This window comes from Gorilla gorilla, chromosome 6, assembly GCF_029281585.2.
Source record: "Gorilla gorilla gorilla isolate KB3781 chromosome 6, NHGRI_mGorGor1-v2.1_pri, whole genome shotgun sequence".
In the NCBI taxonomy this organism is placed as follows: domain Eukaryota; kingdom Metazoa; phylum Chordata; class Mammalia; order Primates; family Hominidae; genus Gorilla; species Gorilla gorilla.
Window position 1 is genome coordinate 28,101,061 of NC_073230.2, and position 21,299 is coordinate 28,122,359.

At 35.9% G+C, this 21,299-nt stretch overlaps 1 protein-coding gene and 1 pseudogene across 1 annotated transcript in view; both read left to right on the forward strand.

The window, feature by feature from the left end:
• The window catches only part of ABCB5 (ATP binding cassette subfamily B member 5), a 131,167-nt gene that overhangs the window by 9,855 nt on the left and 100,013 nt on the right, over nucleotides 1–21,299 (forward strand). The window contains 8 exon segments of the mRNA XM_004045150.5: nucleotides 9,988–10,179; nucleotides 10,265–10,436; nucleotides 12,552–12,676; nucleotides 12,757–12,934; nucleotides 14,332–14,445; nucleotides 14,765–14,875; nucleotides 16,830–16,955; nucleotides 18,228–18,431. Of these exon segments, the coding sequence (XP_004045198.4) occupies nucleotides 9,988–10,179; nucleotides 10,265–10,436; nucleotides 12,552–12,676; nucleotides 12,757–12,934; nucleotides 14,332–14,445; nucleotides 14,765–14,875; nucleotides 16,830–16,955; nucleotides 18,228–18,431 (1,222 nt within the window).
• LOC129523949 (uncharacterized) lies at nucleotides 14,139–14,214 on the forward strand (annotated as a pseudogene).

Genomic DNA, 21,299 nt, shown 5'->3' on the forward strand with positions numbered 1-21,299 from the left:
AGACTATTATGGTAAAGTTGTATCCAAACAAAAAATTGTAAAGTATGAATAATAAATAATTTATAAGGATATTCTGTTTTGTAATTTTAGGTATTAAACAGTATGGATTATTTACTCAACATGTTCTGAGTTTCCTAGGTAGACACTACCTTTCTCAGTATATTGACTGGATTTCTGTACTGCCTCACTAAAACTTTCTGGGTCTTTACTCTAAACCTAAGTGATTCTTATTCTTTTCCCCTCAAAATGAAGACACCATCTTGTCAAGGGACACCCATCACATTGCAGTGACATCTTCTGGGCCTTAATTCTTTTTTTAATTAAAAAAATTATAATTGACACACAATAATTATACATATTTATGAGGTACCTAGTGATGCTGTAATACATATAACGTATAGTGATCAGATCAGATTAATTAGCATATTCATTATCTCAAACATTTGTCGTTTCTTCGTATTGGGAATATTCAGTATCTTTCTTCCAGCTATTTGAAATCATGTAATATATTATTGTTAAGTATAGTCATAGTTAACTATAGCACTATAGGACATTAGAACTTATTTCTCCTATCTACCTATAATTTTAGCATTTACAAATATCTCCTTATCCCTTCCTTCTCTCTACCTTTCCCAGTCTCTAGTATCCTCTGTTCTTCTTTAGTTTTAATTCCTAATATGCCCTGTCCAATATGTTAGCCATGGCCATTTGTGGCTATATAATTTTGTTTATAGATTTAGGGGGTACAAGTGTTACATGGATATATTGCATAGTGGTGAAGTCTGGGCTTTTTGTGTAACCATGACCCAAATAGTGAAACTTGTAGCCATTAAGTAATTTCTCATCTCTTACACCCCCTTTTACCCTTTCAGCCTCTGAGCCTCCAATGTCTATTATTCCACTCTCTATGTCCATATGTACACATTATTTAGCTCCCACTTATAAGTGAGAACATACGGTATTTGACTGTTTCTGAGTTATTTCATTTAAGATAATGGCCTCTTGATCCATCCATGTTGCTGCAAAAAAAAACCATGATCCCATTATTTTTATGGCTGAGTAGTATTCCATGTTATGTGCGTGTGTGTGTGTGTGTGTGTGTGTGTAAACATTTTCTTTATCCATTCATTCATTGATGAACACTTAGGTTGAGTCCATATCTTTGCTATTGTGAATAGGGCAACAATAAACATACAAGTGCAGGTATCTTTCTGGCACAATGATTTCTTTTCCTTTGGGTACATACTCAGTAGTGACACTGCCAAATTGAATGGTATTTCAATTTTTAGTTCTTTGAGAAATCTCTACACTGTTTTCCATGGAGGTTGTACTAATTCACGTTACCCCCAATAGTGTATAAGTGTTCTCCTTTCTCTGCATTCTCACCAACATCTGTTATTATTTGGCTCTTTAATAGCAGATATTCTGATTGGTGTACGACAGTGTTTCACTGTGGTTTTATTTGCATTTCTCTGATGATTACTGATGTTGAGCATTTTTTCATATGCTTTTTGGACATTTGTATGGCTCCTTTTGAAAAGTGTCTGCTCATGTCTTTTGCCCACTTTTTAATGGAGTTATTAAGGTTTATTTTATTGTCATTGTTGAGATGTTTGGGTTCCTTGTAGATTCTAGATATTAGTTTTTTGTTGGTTGCATAGTTTGCAAATATTTTCTCCCATTCTGCAGGTTGTCTTTTCACTCTGTTGATTATTTCTTTTGCTGTGCAGAAGCTTTTTAATTTAATTAATTTCCATTTGTCTATTTTTGGTTTTGTTGCATTTGTTTTTGAAGTCTTAGTCATGAATTCTTTGTCAAGGCCAATGTCCAGAAGAGTTTGTCCTAAGTTTTCTTCTAGTATTCTTATCACTTCAGGTGTTAAATTTAAGTCTTTAATCCATCTTTAGTTGATGTTTGTATATGGTGAGAGATAGGGGTCCAGTTTTATTCTTTTGCTTACAGATTTCCAATTTTCCCAGCACCATTTATTAAATAGGATGTCTTTTTCCCAGTGTATGCTTTTGTTGGCTTTGTTGAAGGTCAATTGGTTCTAGGTATGTGGCTTTATTTCTGGGTTCTCTATTCTTTTTCCTTGATCTATGTGTCTATTATTATACCAGTACCATGATGTTTTGGTTACTATAGCCTCGTAGTACAATTTGAAATCAGGTAGTGTGATACATCCAGCTTTGTTCTTTCTGCTTATAGTTGTTTTGGTTACTAAGGCTTTTTTTTGTTGCATATGGATTTTAGGACTGTCTTTTCTAACTCTGTGAAAAATGACATTGGCATTTTGATAGAAATTGCATTGAATGTATAGATTGCTTTGTCCAGTAAAGTCATTTTAATGATATTGATTCTTCAGATCCATGAGCATGGGATGTTTTCCCATTTGTTTGTATCATCTACAATTCCTCTCATTGATGTTTTGTAGTTTTCCTTGTAAAGATCTTTTAATTCCTTGGTTAAATATATTCTTAGATATTTTTTGTAACTATTGTAAATGGGATTGATTTCTTGATTTGATTCTCATTTTGATCATTATTGGTGTATAGAAACGTTACTGATTTTTGCACATTGATTTTATAACCTGAATCTTGACTGAACTTGTTACCAAATCTAGGAGTATTTTGCTGGAATTGTTATGGTTTTCTAGGTATAAGACCATATCATCAGCAAATAAATAATTTGACTTTCTCTTTTCCAATTTGGATGCCTTTTATTTCTTTCTGTTGCTTGATTGCTCTGACTATAAATATGAATTGATTAAAATTAAATAAAATTTAAAATTCAGTTTCTCATTATCAATCACATGTCAAGCATTAATAATTATATCTTGCTGGCTGCCATACAGTACAGCATAGATATTGAACATTTTTTTCATCATGGAAAGTTCTATTGGATAGTGTTGTTCTGGGCTACAATGTGAATGATGCTCCCTTGAATTGAGTTTTGCTGCAGCCTCAACTTTCTTTGGCTTAAAGTTCTTTTCTTAGCTAATTTTACATAAAATTTATTTATATTGGATCTTTTGAAAATTCTTGATTAGGATCTAGGGTAGTGTTTTATACTGAATTTTTGCTCTTACATTATTAAAGCAGGGCTCTGATGTACAGTCACGAAGTATACTTTTTTTTACAAAAAGTTTAAAATTTTTTTAATAGGAGCATCCACTTAAAAGTAGACAATAAAAGGGACAATCAGATGAAAAGATATGTCTATGTACAGCTATTTAAGGGCTACTAAATTTATAAGGAAACATACTTACCTTTTATAGTACTTGTTATACCATTCTTTTTTTAATATTCATTTAAATAATAAGAAATTTATTACTGAGACCAGCTGCGATGGCTCACTCATGTAATCCCAACATTTTAGGAGGCTGAGGCAGGCAGATCACTTGAGGTCAGGAATTCAAGACCATCCTGGCTAACATGGTGAAACTCCGTCTCTATTAAGAATACAAAAATTAGCTGGGCATGGTGGTGGGCACCTGTAGTCCCAGCTACTCGGGAAGTTGAGGCAGGAGAATCGCCTGAACCAGGGAGTTAGAGGTTGCAGTGAGCTGAGATCACACCACTGCAGTCAAGCCTCGGCAACAGAGCAAGACTCCATCAAAAAAAAAAAAAAGGAAGGAAGGAATTACCTATAATATTCAGTACATTATTATTAATTATAACTATTAATGTATTCAGTATGTTAATATTTTTGAAATATTTGAGATACATATTAAAGAAGACTCTTCAGTCAAATTGGTTTGGAAAACATTATCTATGACAGCCTTCTATCCGATACATAGGATACATACATGACAAATACAGATAGTAAAGGCTTCATTTAGTTAGCTTGGTTTAATCCAAGTTTTCCAAACCTACTAATATTTGATTGTGGAACGTAATTTATTTCTGCTAAAATTGATTAGCATCTGTGGAACAAATATTTTAATGAACATATTTTGGGGACGCATTGATTTGCATAATTTTTTGAGTATAAGGTAATAGTACTTCTTCCATCTGTAATAATCAGGAACTAAAGAATTCTATTCTACCTGTTATTTTCCAAAGAAAGTGACTCAGCTTTATAATTTTAATGTTAAGTCTATGCCCCTGTCTTATTTCTCAGAAAATTTTTCTGAAAATAGTTGAATCTTTTCTTGCTGACTCCAGATTGGAATGACTAAATAGTGCCAGGACTACTGCTGGTCAATATGATGCCTCCTCTTTTGCTGCCAAAAGTTGATTACTTAATTTTTTTTTTTTTCTGAGATGGAGTTTTTGCTCTTCTTTCCCAGGCTGGAGTGCAATGGCACGATCTTGGCTCACTGCTACCTCTGCCTCCCGGGTTCAAGAGATTTCTCCTGCCACAGCCTCGTGAGTAGCTGGGAATACAGGCATGAGCCTCCATGCCTGGCTAATTTTGTATTTTTAGTAGAAATGGGGGTTCTCCATGTTGGTCAGGCTGGTCTTGAACTCCCGACCTCAGGTGATCTGCCCACCTCGGACTCCCAAAGTGCTAGGATTATAGGCGTGAGGTGCCATGCCAGGCCTTGATTACTTAATTCTATGTGAACTTCTAAGCAACTTAATCCTTTTCTTTTGCTACTTCTAATGTATCTAGCATAACCTACTTGAAAGAGAAGGAGCAAACTAGACAGCCAACTCCGTGTTAGATTAGCATATAGTAAGTGCTCAATAAATGAAGCCATTAAATCAGTCTTAATGTGGGTGACTTTTGGAATCAGAAAGCTAAGGCCTCAAGGGTGGCTTCATTTCTTGATGCAAAATTAATTGCCTGGGCTCTGGGGCTACTAAAATTCTTCTTCTCCATCCCAGGTAGTTTGGAAGTCTGATTACTAGATGAATGTGGAGTTAATAAGTAGAGTCCTTCCACGTGGAAAACTCGAGTGTGTTGTTTTGTTTGTTTGTTTATAAGGAATAGTTTTTTAAAAAGTGAGTCAGCGCTTCTATAAAATTATTTTAAATTATTTTTTCTGATTAAATCTTATTTTCACTGCAGAAAATGTGAAAAGATACAAATGCACAAAGAAGACAATTAAATCACTTATACATAATCCCAACACTAATAGATAAAAATATTAATTTCTGTTTATATTATTATAGTATATTTACATGTATAGTGGTACATATATAATTTTAGTGCAATTGTACTATTTATATGATTTTTAATATCTTTGTTGATGTATAATTTATTTAGCATATAGTTTACCGTTTTAATTGTGCAACTTAATGATTTTTAGTAAATATATGGAGTTGTACAGCCATCATCACAATATTTTTAGAACACTTTTATCCTCCTACAAAGATCTTCATTTGTAACCAATCCCTATTCCCATGCCCAGCTTGAGGCAACTCCTTATCTGCTTTTCATCTCAAAAGATTTGCATATTACTGACATTGTATATGCATGGAAATATATAATATGTAAGGTTCTTGTACCTGGCTTCTTTTGTTTGGCATACTGTTTTTGAAGTTCATCCATGTTGTAACAGGTACAATCCTGTAGTAGTAATCCATTGCAAAGCTGTATCACATTTTGTTTATCTCTTCACCAGCTGATGGACATTTGGATTGTTTCTACTTTTTGGCTATTTACAAATAATGCTTCTGTGAACACTGATGTACACTTCTTTGTGTGAACATATGTTTTTATTACTCTTGAGTAGACCTAGGAGTGGAATTGCTGGGTCATATGGTAAATTTAGGTTTATCTCTTTAAAACACTGCCAAACTGTTTTTTCAAAGGGGCTACACCATTTTACTGTCCACCAGCAGTGTCTGAGGGTTCCAGTTTCTCCATGTCCTCATCAACACTTGTTATTGTCTGCCTTTTTTATTACAGCCATTGTAGTAGGTATGAAGGGGTATTATAATATGACTTTAATTTGCATTTCCCTAGTGACTAATGATGAGCATTTAATGTACTTTTTATCTATTCATATATCTTCTTTGGTGAAAAGTCTATTCAAATATTTTACATATTTTTAAATTGTACCATTTGTCTTCTTATTATTAAGTGGTAAGAATTCTTTATAAATTCTGATTGCAAGTTCTTTGTTGGATATACAATTGGCAAATATTTCTTCCCCATCTGTCAGAGTGTACACTTTCTTAGAGGTTTCTTTTGAAAGACAAAGTTTTTAACTTTGGGGAAGTTCACTTCACTAAGTTTTTATTTTACGGATTGCACTTTTGGGTGTGGGAATTTTTTGCCTAACCCAGGATGATGAAGATTTTCCTTTACATTTTCCTGTTGAAATTGCAATGTTTTAACTCTTAAACTTAGGTCTATGATCCATTTTGAGTTAATCTCTGTGAATGATGTGAGGTAATGGTTTAAATTTATTTTTTTTGCATGTGGCTGTCCAGTTGTCCCAGAAACATTTGTTGAAAAAACAATCTTTTCTCAATTAAATTGCCTTGGCACCTTTGCTAAAAATCAACTGCCAATAAATGTAAGAGTCCGTTTCTGTTCTCTAGGCTCTGTTGCAGTTATTGACATGTCTGTCTTTATGCCAGTACTGCACTGTTTCGATTACTGTAGTTTTATAGTTTTAATAAATAAACTCAGGAAGTGTAAGTTCTCCAAATTTGTTCTTCTTTTTAAAAATTACTTTGGCTATTCTGAGTTCTCTACATTTCTATATATATTTTATGATCACCTTGTCAATTTCTACAGGAAAGCACACAGGAGAATTTTGACAGGGATTGCATTGAATCTATAGATAAATTTGGGGAGGATTGTCATCTTAACAACACTGAGTCTCCCAATCCATCAACATGGATTGTCTCTTCATTTATTTAGATCTTCTTTAACTTCTCCTAATAATGTCTTGTGGTTTTCAGTGTATTCATCTTACATTTATTTGATTGTTGCAAACCTTTTCCCTACAGCATTAAAAAAAATTCAACAAGATGATTTGTATTAAGCCTGTAGTGTTCCATCCTATCCTTGAATAGTCCCTCTTACTAGAAAATACAGTAAATTATTTATGATAGTTAATGTTCTATTCAATTTTCTGTGAAAATTGAATTATCAAATTCTGAAGATTACTCTTAGGAGAAATACAGCGTTAGGATCCTGTGAGCCTCTGGTGACAAACTTTTCGTCAACCAAATAATACACAACCTCACTTTATGTGTGCTTTTTTTTAAAAGACACCTTATTTAATGTGTGTTGGTGATTCTTTAACATTGAACTCATGGTCGACAGCACTATGTCTCACTCCCGAATGAAACTTATCTGACACACCTGTTTTCTAGATAGGGCACGTCACAGCCTTCTTGCACTAAGGAACACTAGCCATCAGTTCAGCGTGATGCTTGGGAATCATTATAAATAGCAAAATCATCAACAAAAAGCACAAAAATGAGAAAAACTTGGCACTAAATAGACCATGAAAATAACACTTGCTTACAGTACAAGAGCTGAAACAAGAAGGCAGAGTACGTGTGCATCAGGCAAACCAAATTTTTGGCCACTCTGTGCATGTCCATAAATAACCATGAAAACACCACAAGTATTGACTTGGGACTTAGAAAAAAAACTTTAGCAAGGAAGCAGATTTGCAAATACAGAATTTTCAAATAATGAGCATCAATTGTATTTTCCTCTCCTGTGTTGCTTGGTACTTCACTCTCCTTGATTTCCAAATACCTCACTGGTCTCTTGGCAGATTCTTTCTCTTCATCCCAAGCAACATCTTTGCAGAGTCACTAACAGTCCTTGGCCCTCTTCTCTTCTTTTCCTACACTTAATTCTTCCTCTTCCTGGGTGTTCTCAGCCAGTCCCTTTGTTTTAATTACCACCTGCCTATAAGTTACTGCTTTCAAATCCACTTCCCCAGCCTAGACCCCCTCTCCCGTGCTTCCATTTCTCATTTTCAGCTTCTTACTTGATCTCCATTTCGAGCTTTAACAGGCATTTCTGACTTCACAAGTGTAAATATGAACTCTATGTCCTGCAAATCTTGTCTTTGTCCCAGTCTCTCGCATCTATAAGTGATACCCTCATCACCAGCTGCTCAACTCAAAACCTAAGAAGTTATTCTTGATTTCTCTCTTTCCTACATTCCTCATATCCAATACATTGGCATTTTTTTTCAGGAAGAATCTATTAAACAAAGATTATTTTATTATTGCAAACACACACACACTCACACAAACTATAAAACACTAGTGTGCACCTGTAGTCCCAGTGTTATGTACCATCAGTGCCAGCTACTCACGAGGCTGAGGCAGGAGGATTCCTTAAGTCTAGGAGTTTGAGGACAGCCTGGGCAACATACCCAGATCCCATCTTTTTAAAAAAGCAAATAAACTATAAAGCACTAAGAAATCTAAATATCCATGCTAGAGCAAACAGGTGGCAATTGAACATCCTGGGTCTATAGTATGCTTGAGGGAGACTGTGACTGATTAGATCCCCACAGTAGAGAGAACATCTTCATAGGCAAACGGGGGCTTACCTGTAACAGCTGTTCAAGTTCTCCCTTCTCAGCAAGAATCATGAAAGCTACTTCATTCAAGGTGGGTGTACAGTCTGATGCTCTTCAGGCAGGTCAAATTCTCATAATCTAGAGGATTGAATGGAAAGGACTTTTCTTTTTCAAGATAGGTGTCATTGGAGGCAGCAATGGAGCTTTTTGCTTTGACAGTCTTCCCCGTCATGTGTCTAGCAGAGAAAGTTGGTTGTTCTTGTTCAGGGCGTCCATTAGTCTGGCAGTTTTTGTTTCCAAAATACACCTGAAATCTGTCTGCTTCTTTTCATGTAGGCCGCCATGATCCTCATCCAGGCCCCCATTCTTCTCACCTTGGCCAGGGTGATAGCTTCTTAACAGAACTTCCTGCTTCCATTATTTCTGCTTTCATCCGTTCTGCACAGAGAAGCTGGAGTGGTCTTTTAAAAAGTTGAACAGATAATGCCATCCCATGCTTAGATCTTCCAAAGATCTTCTGCTTCTCCTGGAATAAAACATGAACAATGCACTGTAAAAACCCTAGAATATGCCAAATTCTCCAGCCTCATTATTTCTTACCACTTTGGACTTCTTTTGTTTCTGGAATGTGCTAAACAACTTTTTTCTGACTCAGTCTCTCCTGGGAGAAATGTTTTTCCTCTCCCTGGAATGCACTTCCTGCCCTTTTTATGACTGGCTTAATTTCACGTTTTGGATCCCAGCTATAATATCACTTCCTCACAGAAACTTTTCTTGACCACTCTATTTATCTGCACTAGCTCTCCCAACCCATGTTTACTCACCAGTTATTCTGTGGCCTATCCCCCGTTTACTTCCTTCCTAGAAAAACCTATTTTTTTTTCTCCTTGTGTATTGTCTGCCTCCTGCCAGAATTGGAGGACTTATTATCTTGCTCATGGCTGTGTCTCTAGACCCTCACACATAGTGGGCACTCAGTATACATTTATTAAATAATTACATTTCTTGTCTGATCTCCTACTGTACAATATTTGGATTGTTTTCAGCTTTTCCATATTGTTACAAATGCTGCAAAGACCAGTTATATAGATGAATCTTTGTATATATTACCTTAGGGTGAATTCCTTAAGTTGCATTTGGGGCTGACTATGTATAGTTTTTAAGCTTTTTATCAAATGCTTTTGACTGCTATCATTATTTTTTTACCATCCAGTTCCACCTACAATTACCTTGATTGCCTCAATGGAACTTTTTCATATGAAAGTATTAAAAATACTGAAAGAAGATATAAGTAGCAAGAATGTTTTAAAATACTAATTTCTGATAATAATGTAAAAGATACACTCTATGTTTTACCAGGAAACCTAGATCATTACATTCAATGTACTTCACTCTCATGGCATGTTATTTTTAGTTCTTTTTCTAGTTCTAGCATACATTTCCTCAATCAAATACTGTGATCGATTTTTTTTTGTGTGTAACAAGAGAAAAATGTTGCACTTCAGTCTCACATTCTAATACTCTTTCTTCAGGTTGACCCTGTATTATGTTGGAATAGGTGTTGCTGCCTTGATTTTTGGTTACATACAGATTTCCTTGTGGATTATAACTGTAGCACGACAGACCAAGAGGATTCGAAAACAGTTTTTTCATTCAGCTTTGGCAGAGGACATCGGCTGGTTTGATAGCTGTGACATCGGTGAACTTAACACTCGCATGACAGCGTAAGAGGATGATATTGTAGTACGTTAGCTTTGTTTTCATATGTGACATGTAAATGACCTAACTACATTTATTTGCTTGTTTCAGTGACATTGACAAAATCAGTGATGGTATTGGAGATAAGATTGCTCTGTTGTTTCAAAACATGTCTACTTTTTCGATTGGCCTGGCAGTTGGTTTGGTGAAGGGCTGGAAACTCACCTTAGTGACTCTATCCACGTCTCCTCTTATAATGGCTTCAGCGGCAGCGTGTTCTAGGGTAAGTGAGATGGCTAATGCAATATTGAATGGAAGCAGCAGTGTGGACTAAATGACTCATTGAGTTTGTCAAAAATGGCTTTTCTATTCACTTGCCATGTCCCAAACTACAAAGGGATATTATACACCACAAATACTTTTGATTTTGTTCACCATTAATCCCCTTTCTATCTTCAAGTTATTTGGCTAAAATGAAATGTTTTTAATAGCTTACTAACATTGAAAACATTTCTCTTCATTTAGCAGTCTAACACAACTTCAAGTGGTAGCATGGATAAAGTATGATGTCATTATACATGTGATGTTTAGTTGTTGCTGTTGGGACAGACTTCTTTGCTCTAAATTCACAGATCAACATGATACGATTCATTTCACTGGGTAGAATGGAATAAGAAAATCCTAAAACAATAAACATCTTTTTATATCATCCTCTTAAAGTTTATATATATATATGTAAAGTTTTTTTTGAGGCAAGGTCTCACTTTGTCACACAGGCTAGAGTGCAGTGGTGCAAACACGGTTCACTGCAGCCTCAACTTCCCAGGTTCAAGTCATCCTCCCATCTCAGACCCCAAGTAGCTGGGACTACAGGCAACCATGCCCAGCTAACTTTTCTATTTTTTGTAGAGACAGATTTTCATCATGTTGCCCAGGCTGATCTCGAATTCTTGGGCTGAAGCTATCTGCCCACCTTGGCCCCACAAACTGCTGGGATTGCAGGCCAGTGAGCCACCGCACCCAGCCAAGTTTATATTTCAGTAAGGCTTTCAATTACATTTCAGATTTCTGCTAATATCTATTTTTATGTACTACACAATATGTTTCAGTTTTTAAACTGAAATCAGTTTTAAAACAAATTATGTACTCGCATTCTAAATTACATTTTTAGTACTGTTTTGCTGTAAGTATAACATAAAATTGTAACCTTATCTACAGCCTGGTTTTGAAACCAACACTCTGTGAAATCTAAAAACAACAAATGTATCTATAATATTACTCTTCAAATCATATCTTTTGGCAATTCTACCATTGTATATACTCATCTTCTAGATCGGAGGCACAGTGCTTTAAATTTGGCAACACTAATCGTTCTTTATGGAAATCCAGTTCCTAAAATTTCCAGAGTTTATTTGCTAACAATATAGTAATTCAACCAAACAAGAATTTTCAGCAATAAAAATATTCTATAATGGGCTAATCCCTTAACAATAGGCTTGGAGATTTGGACAGCATGTCTTTACTTAGCGTGACTCCGAGTGTTGACTTTGTAGCCTTTATCAAAATCTTCATCCTCAACTTATTTGAAATGAGGAAGGAAATCTCAGTAGAAAGATTGCCTGCAGTAAGTTAGTAAGATCAGAACCTTAACGTCCACAGAAGAGAAGTAAACGAGGAGTTGTAAAGGAATAGCAGTGGGTAGTCTAAATTCTATTATTGTATTCATTGATCATGAAGAGCAAGCAGGTGAAGGTCAGAGTTATCCAAAGGATGCGATACCAGAGTGGATGGCTTCTAGCTTCCTTCAATTCAACTTGACAATTATCTATTAAATACTTGCTAAGTACAAGGCTTTGTGCCAGGTGGTGTTTCCCCTCTAGTGATCTACTATAGGAATAATTATCTTTAGTAAGTGAATTCAGAAAATAATGAGTATTACGCAGCTTCTGCTACTCTCTCACTTTAACAGTTATCCAAGCATGTCTTATATAAAATCAGCTCCTATTATGTGGAATATATTTTTTAGGTGGATAGACTTGCTATGCGAATAGGCAATAGTTATGAATTCACAGCTCTGAAGGCAGTATCCCCGCTGTTCCCTTTTGTGGAACTGTTGTGTCCATTACAAAATTGTAAAAGGATTATTAAATGGGACATATAATGGAGAAAACGGCATGTGAAATCAGGTAAACCTGTCTAGTCACCAATAGTGATATTTTCCCTTTTCTCTCTGAAATCTTACCTCTTAGTATTTGAAGACAAATTTTTAAAAATACAGAGATAGAGTCTAAAAAAATACCATTAGTCTACTTAGAATTCAAATTCTGCCTGACTTAAATGTTCAGAACATTATTACTACACAGAGTCATTTTTTAAATGTGGTTGTGGTTTATTACAGATGGTCATCTCATTGACCAGTAATGAATTAAGTGCCTATTCCAAAGCTGGGGCTGTGGCAGAAGAAGTCTTGTCATCAATCCGAACAGTCATAGCCTTTAGGGCCCAGGAGAAAGAACTTCAAAGGTCTGTCCTTTTAAATATAACAAGATATGCTTGGTTTTATTTTCCCCAGTGGCTACTAAGTTGTGTTCTGTTTTTGTAAGGTATACACAGAATCTCAAAGATGCAAAGGATTTTGGCATAAAAAGGACTATAGCTTCAAAAGTGTCTCTTGGTGCTGTGTACTTCTTTATGAATGGAACCTACGGACTTGCTTTTTGGTATGGAACCTCCTTGATTCTTAATGGAGAACCTGGATATACCATCGGGACTGTTCTTGCTGTAAGTCTAGTTTGAGAATAAGGTATCTGGCCTGGATAACCTTTCCTTACCTAGTTTAGCCAAAATTCCTCTTTGAAGATAAATATTCAAAGATGAATGTTTTTATTAAACAAATATTTGTTTCCCTCAAATTATCTGTATACACCTTTAAATTGTAGTTATGAATTGACAGCATTTATTCATCCAGCATGTTTTAGTGTCCTCGCTGTGTCAAGCATCTGCATTCCGCTTTTGGAAGAATCATAATTGAATTCCCCACTGGGAGATACACTGAGTTTTGTTAATCTAGCAGTGAAAAAGGCCATTCTCTTGTGAGACTTTTCCTTTCATCTGGGCTGAGATCAGACGGCGTTCTGCATTCACCTTGCTAAATGTCTTCTCTCTGGAAATGGTCTGTAGAGTTTGCACTCACCTCCTCTTCCTCTGTCCTTTCAGCATGTAGTAATTTAAAAAACAGACTACATAGAGCTCTGTCCAATATCACAGCTTGGAGACTTTTAAATTCTTATGGGTTATGTGTTAAATAATAATTTATTCAGTTATCCTCTTAAGTTACAACAATAAACAGATCAGTTCAGGATTAAGAAACATTTGTCTTGAGGAACCAAAATGATCTGCTCTTTATACTTTGATCCTTGTTTGGCCTTTCCATTCTTATAGATTTCTCTTCTTTCCATTAAATTCATCTTTTGAATTTGAGGCATTCATAATTAAGACTTTTAGCTATTCATTTATTTCATATAAAGTGAAATGTGAGCATGAGGATTTTTCACTCATCCTTGCTCCTCAATTTATGTGTGGCTGGGTATCTGACTTACTAAGCCTAAGCATCCTCATCTATATGATAGGAATAAGAGCTCCTAGCTTGAGGGATTCTTTTCTTATTTGACTTTTTGCAGAGATGAGTCTGTCTTAAAATAGACAGCTGCCCCCTAATACAAAAATTCAAAAAGTTTGAGTGAAAACAGTACAATGTCTCTGAGCCAATAAAATCTACTGAATTTTTCTTTTTAAAGTTCGAGGGGTCACCCAACAAGGAGGGGAGTGCAACTCACCATGGGGTTTATACATGGCCAGCACACTTCAGTTAGCAGATTTTTCTGGTCACACATCCCAGCATGTGACAACCACAAGACTATGAGATAATCAAAAGTTGTTCCTTATTAGGAAAAGGCCAAGGATACTTGGATTAATCTGTGTTTCTATCGCTTCTCGGCCTTTTGGCTAAGATCAAGTGTAATCTGTGTTTATTTTTTATTTGGTCATATCTTCCATTCTTTCTTACCTAATTCCTCTAATATCTCTCTGTGAGCCTAAACCAATAATTATATATTACATTCTGTTGTCTTTCTTATACAACTGCAGAAACATAAATATCACTTTGTTTGTTCCTGCAGGTTTTCTTTAGTGTAATCCATAGTAGTTATTGCATTGGAGCAGCAGTCCCTCACTTTGAAACCTTCACAATAGCCCAAGGAGCTGCTTTTAATATTTTCCAGGTTATTGATAAGGTAAGACCTCTTATTGCTTTGAAGAATAACTATCATTACTGCAAGAAGGAGACAAAAAAACATACACACTCATTTTCACTAAAACAATAGGATGGACAAATTTAATGATGGCCAGTTGTTTATGGGAAAGAGAGACTGCCTTTAATTCTTTTCTAAGAGGAGATTGTGTTGCATTGAAACCTTCATGTCTAACTCAATGCACTTCTAAAGCAGAAAGGAAACTGTCATGGAAGAAAACCATCCTTGCACTATTTTTAAAATGTAGAGATTGTCAGTTTACTCCTTTGAAGATTTATAACATTTCCTTTGTTTTTCCAAGAAACCCAGTATAGATAACTTTTCCACAGCTGGATATAAACCTGAATTCATAGAAGGAACTGTGGAATTTAAAAATGTTTCTTTCAATTATCCATCAAGACCATCTATCAAGGTAGGTTAAAACAAATTACACAATTGTGCAGTTTTCTGATATTATCTTCTACTGGCCAAGATCTTCTCTGACATGATTACTTAGGATCACTTTTTTCCAAGATTTTGGCTACTTTGCTTAGAGACTTGAGGAGGTAGATAAATAATGGACAAATAACTCGGGATCAACTGGTTATATTTTGCAGCATTCTTTCTATATTCAACTGACTAAAGCATTTTCAGCTCCGTGAAATTCTTCTACTCTGGGTTTGGGAACACACCTAAATGTCTTGGGTTGACGCTGCCACCTGTTGGTGGTTCCTAGATGCTACCCCACTCAACATACTCATTTTAACCCCCTCGTCTCTAACCTAGGAGAATTATGCACATGTGCCTTTCCCTTCTTCCTTTCCTGGGGCTTTTACTGCACCAGCAATTGTGGCTAGTACTTTATCGCCTTTACACACACGCACACACACACACGCAGCTTATCCTACTCCATCATTCAGTCTTTGACAAGTTCTTGTGAAAATGTGTGTCTTTTTTATTGTCTTCCCCCTTTCACTTCATTAGTGTATTTACCAAAAAAGTAGTTGTTGTTAAAGATTGCACAAGGTGATTACTAATAAAACACTGGCTTCATAGAAAAAGACATGATTTTAAGTGAAATAGATAAAATTACTAGTGTGATCAGTTTCTAATGTCTGCTACAGAATTTGTATAAAGACCTACCTACTCCTACTTCCTTATTTTTTTTCTGATTAAAACTTTGATCGAAATTCTCTTTTCAAAGCTCTTTATTTTTGAAAGTTGTTACTTAATTACCGATTACCGTTATTGGTATAGTATTGACTTCCACCGTTTTTCTTAACAGTACAGTATTTCAAACTACATTTTGCAACTGTATTTGGATTGGCTTCCTAGGGACTTCAGCACCAATTGTGCCATTATATTGCATGGGAAAGTGTTCTTTGGGTTTTAAACAACTATTTTTAAAATGAACTTTTGAAACATAACCCTTTTTGTTAAACTAAAGAATGAAATTTTGGGGGGGGTCCACCTATTTTAAATAAATAAAACAAAGTCTTTCAAGGAATGACCAGAAACCAAATCTAGAGTAAAAGTGCAGGTGTGAGAAGAGGTACTCCTACTGGTGGTCCCCGATTTCTCACCTCCTTCAGAGAACTTTTCTCGGCTTGGCCCTTTGAAGGTTTTGTGTTTGGCTTATGCAAAGGGTCCATTGCTTTACAAATGGTGAGATCAAAGCAAGAGAATTCAAGGGGAGATTCCCCTGTTTAGGGCTATCTACATACAGATGCAAGCAAAGATAGGTGAGAATTTCTCAACAGGATCACTGTTGTCATTTCGAGAGGGTAATTATTGTGAGGCTTCACTCACATTGCAGGTCCCTGGCACACTAAATGCTGTAGCAACCCCAGTCATTGAGAAAATGTTTAAAATGTTCCCTCATGGGTCACCATGAGATCACCAAGGTTTCTAATGATAAACTCTCATCTATCGGGAGCCACTAAGAAACTTTGCCAGCTGTTTTACTTTAGAATATGCTTTGCAATTATGTTAGTATGTCCTAAGGAGAGGCTTCATTAAATAGCTTGTGAAAATATCTGGCAAGATCTCATTTACTTGTTACAAATTAAGACTTTCATTAACTTGATAGTCAAAATTCATATAAAATATTTTAGTTGAAAATGTGAACAGTTTACTAGTTAATATTCTGAAGTACTCTTAATTTAGTTCTCCTCTTTACATAGAAAGATAATGATAGATTCTTTTACTACTATTTTCTGAAATTATTCAGGCTACTATTAAACATGTACATGAAACAAACATAACAAGATCTAAATTTGTTTTTAGAAGAATTTGTTTTTGGTTATAATTATGTATTCATTTTCTGAAAATGTGTCCATTATCTTCTTATTGTGGTTTTATGATTTTCCCTCCATACGTTCCAATAGATTCTGGAAGGTCTGAATCTCAGAATTAAGTCTGGAGACACAGTCGCCTTGGTCGGTCCCAATGGCAGTGGGAAGAGTACGGTAGTCCAGCTTCTGCAGAGGTTATATGATCCGGATGATGGCTTTGTAAGTGCAGCTAGCAAAACCATGCACAGTCCACCTAATGGAATCTAGAAACACCACAGGGCTGGCAGCTCTGTAACTTCATTTTCAACAGTAGAGCTGGGAGAGAAGCCATATTGTTTTCTTTCCTTTGTATCCATTCACTCAGCAAATATTTATTTAGAGCCTACTATGTGTCAGGCACTGTTTTAGGTTCTGAGAATACCTAGGTGAATAAAACAGATAAAAATCTGCCCTCATGAAGTTTATATTCTAATAATCAGAGGCAGACAATAAAAAAATAAGTAAATTATATAGTATGTTAGAAGGGAGGGAATGTTGTGGAGAAAAATAGCATATTAACATCTGTATCCAGCACCTATCAAGAATTTCAAAGTTTGTCCCAGAAGAATGATGTAGAAAACATCTCCACTTTTCTTTTTCTTTTTTTTTTTTTTCTTGGAGCTTACAGTGTTGCACTTAACTTTCTCAGCCTTGTAAGTGGCATAGAGGATAAGACAGTGATATTCAAAAGTGATTAATTCTTAATGCTTCTGTTCAAAGTTTCAACAGTTATTTTGAAAAGAAAATCTACTCCCCTAGAGCCTGGCTTTATTTAAATTTTACTTCATAGTTTTCTTTTGGAGTATCCTAGACCCATGTGACTACATAAATTATTAGATGAGTGTTATGTGTATAAAAGAGTTGCATAGAATATCCATGCCCTGACAGAAAACAAGGGTTGGTAAGAAATAGAGACTTTCTGAGTTAGAATTACCAAACCCTGGCTTCTGTCACGGGAATAAGTTGGGGTAATTGCCAATGGCACCACCTGTGGAGAAGCCAGAGGTCACTTATTATCATGTATAGCAATGAATAGGAGACACTTTTGTCTTTTGCAGAGGTGTGAGATGTTGAAATAATGGCAGCCATTTCCTAGAAGAAATGTAAGGGTCACATCCAAAACTGAAGTTTTTTGTATGTGTCTACATAATAACATTTGCGGAACCTAGAGTATGTATCTTTATAATATCTAACTTGTGGATCTTAGAATAAAGATAATCAGATGATCTGGCAAGGTTTTAGGCCAATTATTCTTTTGCAGTTTTGTTGGTGCCCATCTACCAGAAAAAGTCTACGGACAATATATATGTTAGAAATATTTTATCAAAATATAGTCAGTCATTGATTTCTAAAATATGCTACTTCTCAGCTTATATTTTGGTCTAGTATGAAAGACCCTAAAATCAATACAGTAAAAGGCATCACAACATGGTTCATTCTTTGGATTGGCAGATCACTGTGGATGAGAATGACATCAGAGCTTTAAATGTGTGGCATTATTGAGTCCATATTGGAGTGGTTAGTCAAGAGCCTGTTTTGTTCGGGACCACCATCAGTAACAATATCAAGTATGGACGAGATGATGTGACTGATGAAGAGATGGAGAGAGCAGCAAGAGAAGCAAATGCTTATGATTTTATCATGGAGTTTCCTAATGTGAGTACACTGTGCAGCCTGTGTCCTTAGCTTATGGTGGCAGCACTGCAACATTCCAATATAAGGTAATGAAACAACAACTGATGCAGAATAGTAGGGGTGTGATTAAATTCTGGATTGCCCTAGAACAAGCTTGTCCAACCAGTGGCACAAGATGGCTTTGAATGAGGTCCAACACAAATTTGTAAACTTTCTTAAAACATTATGAGATTTTTTTGCGATTTTTAAAATCTTATCAGCTATTGTTAATTTTAGTGTATTTAATGTGTGGCCCAAGACAATTCTTCTTTCAATGTGGCCCAGGGAAGCCAAAAAATTGGACACTCCTGTATGAAACATCTGTAGAGAAGAATGCATAGTAACAACCTAAAGAAGAAATGCATCATTGAAAGGCCAGAATGAAAAGAATCATATTTTGTTCTGCAATTGAAAAAGAAAAAAATGAAAGATATGTTAAAGCATAACAAAGAAATATGAAACAAAATCATCAGACCAAGCTGAGAAATTGTCTAAAATGTTTATTTGCGAGGCCATCTTGTGGCTGTGAGTGGGAAAGTCATACACACAATGTTCAGATTGGTTCTGTGACAAACCACAAGAAAAACTATGATCATTTTTTAAAGCACAGGAAGCTAACATTGCATAAGAAATGTGAAATCAGGCCGGGTGCGGTGGCTCACGCGTGTAATCCCAGCAGTTTGGGAGGCCGAGGTGGGCAGATCACCTGAGGTTAGGAGTTTGAGACCAGCTTGGCCAAGATGGTGAAACTTCATCTCTACTAAAAAGACAAAAAAATTAGCTGGGTGTGGTGGCGCACACCTATAGTCTCAGCTACTAGGGAGGCTGAGGCAGGAGAATCACTTGAACCTGGGAGGTGGAGATTGAACCTGGGAGGTGGGAGTGAGCTGAGATCGCACCACTGCGCTCCAACCTGAGCAACAGAGTGAGACTTTATGGGAAAAAAAGTGAAATCATATTTGGAAAGCAATATAGTCCCCAAAAGAGTGAAATCATATTTGGAAAGCAATATAGTAAGCTAAAATTATTGCTAACCAGACTTATGAGATCTTAATGGGTACTTAGAATTAATGGGGTGCTGTAAAGCCTTTTTTAGAAAATATTTCCTGAAGTATTAGATCCTCAGCATCACCTGAAATTGTTGTGGGGAGCATCTTGTGACATATGAAAGGTTGAGATTTGCAATTAAAATACATATAAAATTCCACCATCCCAGAGGGTCACAATAACAGAAATGTTTATTTTAATGGGCATATTACACAAACCAAACTTGACTGATTGTAATAATTTTATTCTTTGTTTTTAATTTAAAAAATTTGTTATGCCAGTAATTGTCTCTTGTCCCCATTATTTAGGATCATAATTAGGACATATTTAGGCCAACAAAATCATTAAAGATTTAAGATGCTTCTTAAATCTTTGGGAACACACATTTCCTTTTGTTGATGTTTTGCCCCTTTCAATGACTTCCTTTCCTTAAAACATCAATGCTCTCATTTCCTACTTAGAATTAGGGAGCTTTCTGATGCCTCTTAAATCATACCCTGTAAGTTACCACTTGCTTTTACCAAAAGCCAAATACTACACAAAGATGTCCCTTGCTATAAATCTAATAATAAATTCAGAAGATATAACCAAAATAAATTAAAGATAGTAGCTTACCATGATGAAACCTAAATTCCACAGCCATAGCTAACCAGAAAAATGAGGAAACACAATAATGAATGAAAGTTCCAGAAATGGCTAATTTAGGTAGGTAAAAAATTGGGGAAAGCTATTGTAAAAAAATGTATAACATTACTTCCCTTATAATATACACAGATTTTAAAATTAATGTATAATAATTAGCTGATACTAGTTAGCCTTTCACTCATAAACAACCATGAAATTGGATAAAACATATGAGGCCAAGGGCAGTCATTTCCATGCATTGGATGAGAGGTAATGAAAGACTGATTCCTAACAGAGAGGAATCTCATAAAGGTACTCCATGAATTCTGTCTGGGAACACTGAGCTGAAAGGCAAAGCTCAAATTTCAGGGAAGCTTGGGCAGCTGGAAAGGTGATAAGAAATCACCTGTGGCGATGAGGCAGGGGCAGAAGCCCAGTCTGTATGGGTATCCCTCAGGAATCCTTGTCTGAGGATAAGACTACCTACCCAAGGCTTACCAGAGAGTGGCAGCCATAAAGCTGCAAGCAGAACACTGGATAGAAGTCAGGCAGTGCTGTGGGGGCGTTGAAAGTGCAGCCCAGCTGGAATGGAGAGATCACATTAACACCTTTTTAACACCCCAGGCAAGTAGCTAAAACACCAAAAAAGCCACACCTTAGAAGTCAGGACCACACCTTAGAGTAAGATCTACCTGCCCTAACAAACCCTGAGACCAAGCCATGACAAGATGCCCAGAGAAGAGAGGTTTTGGAGGTTGTGTTCTGCCAAGTTATGTGGCTTTCTACAAATTCACCCCAAGGAAACCTAAAATGAAGATTGCACAAGTTCAAGATCAGTCAGTGCTTGAGTTGCCTACTAGAGACAAAAATCAGCACTGTTTTTTTTTGTTTTTTGGTTTTTTTTTTTCAGAAGAAAACAGAACTCAGAGTCTCTTCAACACAACAATCACAGTACTCAGTACATCATTTACAAAAACCAGACATGCAAAGAAACAGAAAAATATGGCCTGTATGCAAGAAACATAATCCTAAATGTTTATTCTTTAAGAAAAGGGCTTCAAAATACATGAAGCAACAACTGATACATCTGAAAGGAGAAAGACAAATCCACAACTTCAGTTGAGGCCTTCAGTGCTTGATAGAACAAGCAGGTGGAATATCAGCAAGAATATAGATGAA